Raw genomic sequence first — 11,084 nt, 5'->3', positions numbered from 1 at the left:
CTGCCCCTTACCCTATAACCCTCCATTTTTCCATTGCTAACCCACATAGCCTGTACACTATGGGACAATTTAGCATGGCCAATCCACCTAACCTGCATACCTGTTGGAGAAAACCAGAGCAAACCCATGCAGACACAGGGAAGAATGTGCAAACTCCACACAGACAGTTGCCTGAGGCTGGAATTGAACCCAGGCCCCCAGCACTGTGAGGTAGCAGTGCTGACCACTGTGCCACCATGCCACCCTGAAAACATGGCTAGGGACCAACAAATAGATGACAACGCTTTTAACTATTTGTGTGTTGTAAGGCCACTAGGACACCTTCCATCCTTATCAAGAGGGTTGCTAACCTTCTATCCTTTCATACAACACTTCATGAGCATTATAGGTATCTAATCACCTGTCCAGTTTCATTCTATATTTACCCACTGAACTTCTGAACATTTTGATTTAAATAAATATTTGCATTTATTTACGCTGATCAAAACCTCAGGATACCTCAGAAATTATACCTATACCTCCAATAAAGTGACAATGGATGGGATCATCCCTTCCTGAAAAGCCTGGGGAAGATAATTAGGAGATAGCAAGAACTGCAGATGCTGGAGTCAGAGATAACACAGTGTGGAGCTGGATGAACACAGCAGGCCAGGCAGCATCAGAGGAGCAGGAAAGTTGACGTTTCGGGTCGGGACCCTTCTTGAGAAAAGTTAAGCTGGTTGGCATCAGGACAAAACTTGCCACAAGTTTTGGGCAGGATAAGCAGCTGACCTTCCTGACCCACTGCCAATTTGAACCCCTTAAGTCTTCAATCAATGACAGCTTAAGGGCATCATTCAGCCTGGGCTACAAAAGCTTCAGTTCGGGTGGTATTAGAAAGAGGAAGCCTTTTCCAACTGGGTAAACCAAGTGTGGGCAAGCTATCAGTCTTAGGAAGAGGGTGATGGTTGTATAGACACCAGATGGACTACTGCACGCAGTTTTGGGAACCACATTATAGGAAGGATGGAAACACACTGGCGGGGGGAGTCCAGAAACGATTTATAAGAATGGTGAGATAACAAGGTGCAGAGCTGGATGAACACAGCAGGCCAAGCAGCATCATAGGAGCAGGAAGGCTGACGTTTTGGGCCTAGACCCTTATAAGAATGATGCCAGGGTTGAGGACCTTCGGTTATGAGGACAGATTGAAGAGGGTGGGACTGCTTTTCTTGCAGAGAAGGTTAAGAGGAAATCTGGAAGAGGCTTTCAAAATCATGAGCAGGCTGGGTCGAGCAGGTACGGAGAAACTATTCCTGGTTCATGAAAGGAACAAGAGGGGATAGATTTAAAAGAGACCTAAGGAGCAACTTTTTCGCACAGAGTGTTGTACGTGTATGGAATGAGCTGCCAGAGGAGGTGGTGGAGGCTGGTACAATTACAACATTTACAAGGCATCTGGATGGGGACATGAATAGGAAGGAATTAGAGGGATATGGGCCAAAAGCTGGCAAATAGGACCAGAATAATTTGGGATATCTGGTCGGCATGGACCAAAGAGTGTGTTTCTGCACTGGACAGCTCTATGGCTCTAAGACGGCATAGATTTAAAGTGAATTGCTAAAGAAGCAAGGGTGTTGCGAGAAAAAAAATCATTTTCACACAGAGAATAATTAGTGCACAGCCTGGAAGTGTGGTGAAGGAAGGTTTAATTGATGTGTTCAAGAGGATGATTATTTGAATAAAAAATGTACAACGGTATGGGGGAGAAAAGCACTAGGTAATAATACTCACTTGATAGGCCACTGTAAGTAGGATGGGCTGAATGGGTGCTTTCTGTGCCTTAAGACTTCTGTAATTTCATCCCTCATCTGTACTAATTCCTACAAGACTTACAAGCTGAATCTAGGGCAGGGGTGTGTCCATTGAGAGCAATTCCCCCACCAAACAACATCGAGCTTGGAGCTTGGAAGCTATGTATTTCATAACAGTGAAACGACAAGGAAACATTGACTGGCTTTGAAATGTCCATTGGTGCCACTTTTATTGTTAGGAGTAAGCGTGAGTGAGTAGCTCAGGGAATGGAGCAGCCAGAAAGGATAGTGCACCTTCCCACAGCAGGAGCACATTAACTCAATCTTGGTGACACATTTCAAACTTTGTATATCTTGCTACCAAACAAAGCTAGGGTTGTAATCATCATCCACACTACATAGTGAATGCAGAGCAGAAACCAATAACTTTCAGGTTAGAGGCCACATTGGCACCACAAGAAAAAGACCACTCCTCACAGATAATGATGCTGGGATGACATAATGGAGCCGAACTGTGTGGTGAAACAGAATAAACATTTATAGACATTAACCATCAATTAAATCTATCGAACTCCCACATCTTTCACTGGTGTGGTAGGAACTGCCGATGCTGGAGTCTGAGATAACAAGGTGTGGAGCTGGAGGAACACAGCAGGCCAGGCAGCATCAGAGGAGCAGGAAAGCTGACATTTCGGGTCTGGACCTTTTTTCAGAAATGGGGAGGGGAAGGGGGCTCTGAAATGAATAGAGAGTTAGGGGAGTGGTGTTAGAGTGTAGGTAGGAAGTTGGGATGGGGATTGGTCAGCGAGGAGGGAGGGACAGATAGGTGGAGAGAAGACAGACAGGTCAAGAAGGCGGGGATGTAGCTAGTAAAGGTGAGTGTAGGTAGGGAGTTGGGATGGGGGTTGGTCAGTGAGGAGGGAGGAACGGATAGGTGGGAGAGAAGACATTCAGGTCAAGGAGGCCTTTCACTAGGATATTGTGATCCCTCACATTTTGCACAGTGGTTTACAAAATGCCTTGGGAAATACATATTGCTTTTCATAAGTGGATATCACCAGCTGGTGAGCACATATGTGTACTACTGCTTCTGGAGGTACTAGCTGTGGCATTTGGGCCATTAGTAACATGAAAGATTGTCTCCAGGCAACCAAATTTTAATTGCAATCAAATCAGTTGATTTAATATTTCCAATGGGTTTTCTTTCTTCCAAAATAGAGAACACTCAAGCTGGCTGAATTTTCAGGAGCTGGATAAGGCAGTGAAAATAAACATAATTCTCAATGCAGTTACTGAGCTGTGACATCAAGCAGTCTGAGAGGAAGACTGCCTTTGATTTCAAGTCAAACAAGGGCACTTAGAGTGAATGTTCTAAGTGTTTAATATTAATGCTGGAGTTGGCAGGAAGCTTGTGTTTTGGACTGTAATCTTTTGCGCTTGAAGTTAGTGATAACTGAAGACTTCCATAAGAACTCTTACCAACTGTTATAGATGCACTATAAGAAGCATTCTATCTGGATGCATCATGGCTTGGTACAGCAACTGCTCTGCCCAGGACCGTAAGAAACTACAGACAGTTTTGAACACAGCCCAGTCCATCACGCAAGTGAACCTGCCATTCATTGACTCCATGTATACTTTTCGCTGCCTTGGAAAAGCGGCCAACATAATCAAAAACCCCTCCCACCTCGGTTATAATCTCTTCCAACTTCTTCCATTAGGCAGAAGATACAAAAACTTGAATACACGTACCAATAGATTCAAGAACAGCTTCTTCCCCGCTGTTATTATTAAGTTCCTGAATGGGCCTCTCAAATTTTAAATTTAATGTTGATCTTGCTCTCTGTGCACCTTCTCTGCAGCTGTAACATTGTATTCTTCACTCTGTTCTATTAGTCAAATGCACTTGGTGTGTTATGATCTGCCTGCGTTGCACACAGAACAAAACTTTTCACTGTACCTAGGTACATTTGACAATAATAAATTAAATCAATTCAAAGACGTTCCTCAAAGAGCCACATGAGCAGTGATGATACAACAAATCTGGATTAAAGTACAGACAGGTTTGTCAATCAGTAAATTTAAATGAAGCCTTTAATGTGAGGCAATGGCCCAAATATTTTGCTGACTTGTTAGAAGTTCCACATTTTGGATTTGTGAATCTTAATGCCCAATATTTTAACCATAGTCCTAAAAGATCTTCCAGTCCTATATTAGTGGACACAATGCTGTCCTATCAAAAAGTGAACCATCAAGCAGACTATGGTCATAAATACTGTGTAAAGCTTAATGCACATAGCGGTGATCTGGAGTTCCATTAGGAATGCAATATAATTCCTGGGTCTTTATCTTTGTGCACTTGGCATTACTTCTCTCACACAAGAGACAACGTGTTCAATATTCATTGAAAATTTGAACTCGCTTTGATGGAAAGTATATCCTGTTGATGTATGCCATAATGCAACAGTTTTATTAAGGAAGATATCTTTGCACTTCCTGTTGCCTTTAACTTTCCTTTTGATTCTATGTTGAATTGCTGTTATAAAGCAGTCAACTTACATGGACCTCTCGCCTCATGTGACATTATGACTCTTTATTGCTGTCTCAGCTCACTGTTTATACTCATAAATCACTAGAGAGACACATAAATATTTGCTCTCAGTCTGCTTCTAATGTGCCATTCTAAATTATGACAAGGAATAACTAAGATATACCATTAGCACTACAGGTGTCTTTTACAATGTGGACAAAGTAGTATGATACGTTCTGCTTGGAAGATTTGAAATATGCAGCAGAAAATTAAAAATAATCAGGGTGATAGAGATATATGGAAGGAATGGTGATGTTACACATCCAACTCAATGGCAGAGGCGAAAGCGTGAAATTAAGGTACAGTCATTTTCACAGCATATTGTCCAATGCACATTGCATGCTGATGACTCACAGTTACATAACCAGGAACCATTCTTAGTTAAATGATATCATTAATTAGGAACAACTTCTTAGAACTACTTTCTCAGCTAGCACAGCTTACCTAAATATCATGATGACTATTTCTGCACAAGGATATAATCAAATCTCAAAATGTTCGATAAAGCTAACATGAACTTGCTAAGAAAGATGTGGGTCATGATTTAGGCTCACCACATTTAACACTGAATCATTAATCTGCACAAATATATCGTGGAGACTAATAGTTATATTTTCAAGTTTCTCTCATGTGATTGAATGCACCAGATATCAAGGTTTTAAAATTAGAAAACATTTTGTGCTGGGGTCAGAATTTTGATTCTAGTTACTTGTTCGCTTCTGAAATATGCTGAAATCAGATCTACCATTAAACATACAGATAGCAAGGCTACTGATAGATGAAATGAACTGACATCCAAATAAATAGAGACTTGAAAAATTGAGAGACAAAGATCTATATGCATTGATCGACAGACAAACAGGTAAGGAATGAGAAAGCAAAAGACTGTGAAGCAAATGCAGATAGACAGATTGATGGACAAAATGACAAATAAATAGACAGATATGAATAGATACACTAAAAATATGCTCATAACTTTTATAAAATGTTGGCTAAACGTGTACTGAGGTAATTTACCTATTCTATGTTAACTGGTAGAAAACTTAATCCTTTTTGATGGGAGGGGAGAGGCGACTGGGAAATGGAAGCCCTGACACAATTCAATTCTGTGCAGTGAGAATGAGATGATGTTTCCACAATGATTTCCTTTTAGAGAATGTTCAACTCCATTACACTGTCAACGATTATTCCTTCACTGTTGATTCATAAGCCCACTTTAAATGTACTGTTGTAAATGTATTTTCACAGCAACGTCAGACTGCTTCAAAAATTCCAAAGCTGGTCAACTGTCCAAAACAAATTAAATCTCATTTCATGGTTCTTTGATCTCTTCAAAATTATATCCACTCCCACATTAGCAATATTAGACATACACTTAAATGCAAAAATACAGTTTATATAAATGATTCATAATGAATAAGTAGTGAGTTATCACTGATGGTTTTACTTCATTAATTTCCACAGGATTGTATGAAACAAAGAACGGTGGATGCTGGAAATCTGAAGGAAAAACAGAAATTGCTGGAGAAATTCAACAGGTCTGACGGTATCCGCGGATAGAAAGTAGAGTTAACACTTCAGGTCCAGTGACCTCTCTTTAGAACTTGTTAACTTTGCTTTCCCTCCAAAGATGCTGCCAGATGTTGCTAGAGACTCTCAAGCAGTTTCTATTTTTGTATTCTATATTAGTTCCTGATTTCACTTCATTACATTGGTTTTCATGCAAAAATGCTCAGTATTTTACTGTAAATTAATCTGAAATTAATATTTTTGACCCTCTTTTTTTTTTGATTCTGGTAATTCAAATATTCAAAAGTGGTAAATTTAGGGATTTGAGACTGAGCAGTCAGGTCTTTGTGCAGCTAATGTTTTTCACTGTCAAACTGCTGCTTCATGTCAGTGGCATTTGGAGCTAAAACACATTTGTAGATAGCATGACATATTAACAACAATTTGTGCAGAATATTATTATGTGAAAACCTTCATCACTGCGCAGATTTCACAAAATAATTTCGCTAATGTTCTCAAAGAAAAGAACAAACAAATCTAGTGAAATTAGACCATAGGTTTTCTTATACTTAATCATATCTTTTCTCCCTTCGGTGAGTCACATAGCCAAACACTTGCTGACTCTCAACACTGCCAATTATCACTTCCTTTCCTGTTCTCCCTCACACCCCACTGCCGCAGCACATCCACCTACTAACCCCTTGTCCCAACTACCGCACCTCACTCCACATTTCCCCATGCTCCAACCCAGCACTGATCTCCCTATCCACTACCATTCTGTGACAATGTGACATTTGTACAGCAAATGTACACAGTCAGCACATGGAAAAAGAAATCCTTGCCCACACTTTGAAGTTAATCCTCTTTGAAGTTGATGACAAGGAGAAAAGTGTTTTATTTCCACAGGATTAACAGGAGTTATGGCATATTGTTAATGAGCTCCTCAGAGAAATTCCAGGAGTGGTTTTAAATTCTGTTGGATATTTATGTACATACATTTACATTATATTTTACAGCACAGCAATATGCCCTTTGGTCAAACTGGTCTACGCTGGTGTTTATACATGAGCCTCCTCCCATTTAACCCCATCAGCATATCCTTCTATTCCTTTCCATCTTGTACTTAGTTAGCTTCCCTTTAAATACATTGACACTATTTACCTACACCATTTCCCATAACAGGAAGTTTCACTGTCTAATCACTGACAAAATCATCACTGGATATTCCAGTGCATAGTTCTCATACCATCACCAAATTATTACATAAACAGGAGGAGACCGTCTGGCCCGTCAGGTTCCAAATGAGCAGTGTACCTGATGCCACTCTCTTGCCCTCTCCACATGACCCTGCACATTGTTCTTTTGCAGATAATAATCAAATCTCCTCTTCAATGCCTCAAATGAAGCTGCTTCCGGCACATTCTCTGGGAGAACATTCCATATTTTAACCATTCACTATACAGGAGAGCCCTTTGGCTGCCATCTCTACTTTTGTCAATGATCTACATTCTGCGCCCTCTCAGTTGTGATCCTTCCACCAATTGGAACTTATTATCCATACCTGCTCTCTATAGATCCCTCATGGTTTTAAACACCTTGAAATCTCAGCACAACCTTCTCTCCTCCAGAGAAAAACAGTCTCAACTTCACCAATCCATTTATGTAACAGAAGTTGTTCATCTGTGCAACCATTCTCATAAATATTCTCTGTCTAATGCCTTCAACTTCTTCCTATGATGAAGCATCCAAATCCGAATACAATGCTTCAGTTGAGGCTGAATATAACATAATCTCCTTACTCTTGTACTCTATGACCCTATTAATAAGATCGAGTTTGATGGATACACTTTATTAACTGCTGTATTCATCTGACTTACCACCCACTTTCAATGCCTTATGTATACATGAAACTGAACAATAATTTGCTCATCCAAATCAATTCCATGCTGGCCTTGTGCAAGGTATCGTACTTATGTCAAAAGAATTGTGCTGGTGGATAGGTGAAGGGTATTGCAAAATGACAGTTGCTTTATATGGTCAGGCAGCATTCCAGTAATATGAAAAACACAACACTTTTGAAGATTGAATGTGCTTACATAGTTCAAGCATACTGCACACCAGAAATATGACTGACCTTGATCAACAAAAATTTTTTTTTTCATTACAGTTGCAGACCATTTAAACTGATGGAGAACAGGTGCTGGAGGAGATATAATAAGTGACCATAACTGCTCATGTCAGTTATAGTCAAGCAAATGATTTAACTATGAGAACATTTTGAAAAAGATTGCAATCCGAAACACTTCTGAATGCCAACACTCTCTGTGGATTTCAACTGGATAACATTATGACATATTCACTTTTATAACCCAGAGAAAGCTGCTTTGTACAAATCATAGTGTCCAGGGATGTGCAGGCTAGGTGGGTTAGCCATAGGAACTATAGGGTTACAAGGATTGGGTGGGGGTTGGGTGGGATGCTCTTCGAAGGGTCAGTGTGGACTCAATGGGCCGAACAACCTGCTTCCACACTGTAGGGATTCTATGATTCTATTTTCACATTACTTTTATGGGTTAATGGCTGGTGATGAGCTGTTCTTCAGCAAGAAAATATAATTTAAATTATAGATTGAGAATAATGAATGTTCAGGAAAGGAACGGTCAACTGATCTGTAAGTAAAGTAAGATGTCAATTTATGATCTGGAAGCTAGAAATTATGCTGTGCAGTAGTACTGTATGAGAGCATCGTGTATTTGTATAAATTATCCTAACTGCATTTAAAGAAACAAACCTTGTTTCAAAGGAATATATTCAGCATTTGCATAATATAATACAGCATAATTAGATTTCCAACTCTGATGGCCTCACAGTGAAATTATTTATTACGTTTTTCTTTAACTGTCCTGTGGAAACTCGCTTTAGTTCATGTACTTTTCCTGACACAAGCATGGAATCAAATGGCTGATACAGATTCAAACCCCTGAGGTTAAATAGGTTGTTGGATCTGTATGACAGACCCTCAAACATCTGCAAATCCACTTCATCACAAATTAATGTTGACACTAACTGCTATTAATCTGAATTATCAACTAAAAGATACCATAAACAGTGTGTTGATTAACCAATGTCGAAAGGTACTATTAATTAGCATGGTTGTAATCCACGTTCAGTATTATACAGGATCTCAACTTGTTTGCTCTTCATACATGCGAGACATGGTACAATCCTTCAACAGCCTGCGACCAGCACTTCAAAAACAATGCAGAAGAGCGGCTCTCCTTCACAACAAATCAAGCAGTGGGTTAAATCCAGCTGAAACGTACTGCCCCTGTGAGTTTCCACCGGTCTGTCATACAAAACCGTCTTTTAAAAAAAACACAATTTGTTCAGCTGACTGCCTTTGCAGAGAAGAGAAATCCGACTGAAGTATATTTTTATTCTGTCACCAAAAGCTAATTCTTTAACTGTTTAAAGATGGATAGAAAACACACCACGATTAATAGACACTTCGGATGAGGCATCCAGTACACTGGGGCCTTGTTACAAAGTACGTTTGTGAGTTTTGAAGATGATCTTTTTGAAGGCCTTTCGAAAGTCCCGGTTAAAGATGGTGTAGATGATGGGGTTGAGAGAGCTGTTGCAGTAACCGATCCAGAAGAAGAAGTTGAAGAGAGGCTCGGGGATGGTGCAGCTCTGCCTACACACTGCCCTCAGGCTGTAGGTGAAGAAGAAAGGGAACCAGCACAGCACGAAGACACCGATGACCACAGCCAGCACGAAGGTGAAGCGCTTCTCTCGCAGCTGGGCCACCCGGCTCTTGCTGAGCTTGGACGTGGGCTTAGTCCCCCTCCTCTTCCTCCTCTGTTCCAGGAAGAGCTGCGAGGCCCTGTGACTGGCCCAGGACAGGCGGCTGCAACCTGGGCCAGGGAGCGGAGGCAAGGTCGAGGACGACGGAGGAGGTAGGGCCAAGGGGAGGGGAAGGGAGACCTCCTGACCTCTCCTGAGCTCCACGGCCTGGCTCTGAGCCTCTGAGGAGCAACTCTCCTCCAAGTCAATGTCTTCCAGCTCTTCCTCCTCATCGTCCTCCTGGTGTTGGTTGCTCTGGGAGCTCAGTGGGCTGTTACCTGGGATTCCCGCCTGGTTGGCACGGTGCCGCCGCCGGCGCCGGGAGAAGGCGGTCTCCAAGGGAAGAGGAGGAGCCGGGGCAACTGGCTGCCCATTTCCGGCCACCGAGACCACCGAGGTCCTCTGCTTGGCCACCCGGTAGATTCGGAAGTAGACCAACATCATGATGAGGCAGGGGGCGAAGAAAGAGACGGCACAGGACGATAGGATGTACCAGGTCTCATCATTGAGTTGGCAGCAGCCTTGCCTGGCACGGTCAACGCTGACCAAGGGCGGGAAGGAGATGACTGCCGAGATGAGCCATACCACCGCGATCATGGTCTTGATACGGCGTGGGGTCCGCTTCAAGTTGTACTCGACAGCCCTGGTGACGGCCCAGTAACGGTCCAAGCTGATGGCGCAGAGGTGGACAATGGATGAGGTGCAGAAGAGCACGTCCAGTGCCAGGTAGATGCCACACCAGACACTGCCGAAGTACCAGTAGCCCATCAGCTCGTTGGCCAGCGAGAAAGGGATGACCAGAGCAGCCACCAGGATGTCTGCCGACGCCAGCGACACCAGGAACAGGTTCTGCGGAGGCCGGAGCGCCCGGCTGGTCAGCACCGCCACCACCACCAGCGCGTTGCCCACCATGGTCAGCACGATGACCGCCACCACTGCCAGGCTGACCGCGGCCGCAGCCGCCATGCTGTAAGGTGCCAAGGTCAGCTGACCGCTAGCCGCCGTCGTGCCGTTCACCTCCTGCGAGCGGTTGGGGACAGGCTGCCCACACATCTCCATCTGGTGGGGTGTCCCTCAAATGCCTCCTCCTAACTCCCTCCAGCTCTATCCTTCCCTCAAATGCCTCCTCCTCACTCCCTCCAGCTCTATCCTTCCCTCAAACGCCTCCTCCTCACTCCCTCCAGCTCTATCCTTCCCTCAAATGCCTCCTCCTCACTCCCTCCAGCTCTATCCTTCCCTCAAACGCCTCCTCCTCACTCCCTCCAGCTCTATCCTTCCCTCTACCACCTCCTCCTCGCTCCCTCCAGCTCTACCCTCCCTCTACCACCTCCTCCTCACTCCCTCCA

The 11,084-nt window shown here is 42.9% G+C and overlaps 1 protein-coding gene and 1 non-coding gene across 2 annotated transcripts; both read right to left on the bottom strand.

Annotated features, from left to right (window-relative positions):
* Positions 1–246: 246 nt before the first annotated feature.
* LOC125484616 lies at positions 247–372 on the bottom strand. The gene has a single exon (XR_007263444.1). It is a non-coding gene; the product is annotated as a U6atac minor spliceosomal RNA (small nuclear RNA).
* Positions 373–8,748: 8,376 nt separating this feature from the next.
* On the bottom strand, positions 8,749–10,862 carry LOC125484538 (alpha-2Db adrenergic receptor-like). The gene has a single exon (XM_048603744.1). The coding sequence runs from the start codon at positions 10,795–10,797 to the stop codon at positions 9,433–9,435; it is 1,365 nt and encodes a 454-aa protein (XP_048459701.1). The 5' UTR covers positions 10,798–10,862; the 3' UTR covers positions 8,749–9,432.
* Positions 10,863–11,084: the final 222 nt, after the last annotated feature.

The sequence above is a fragment of the Rhincodon typus genome, chromosome 12 (genome assembly GCF_021869965.1).
Source record: "Rhincodon typus isolate 14 chromosome 12, sRhiTyp1.1, whole genome shotgun sequence".
Lineage (NCBI taxonomy): Eukaryota > Metazoa > Chordata > Chondrichthyes > Orectolobiformes > Rhincodontidae > Rhincodon > Rhincodon typus.
This window is presented reverse-complemented; position numbering and strand designations above follow the sequence as displayed.

Excerpts from the sequence above, each read along its gene's own strand:
- LOC125484538 (XM_048603744.1), bottom strand. The coding sequence starts at position 10,797 with ATGGAGATGTGTGGGCAGCCTGTCCCCAACCGCTCGCAGGAGGTGAAC.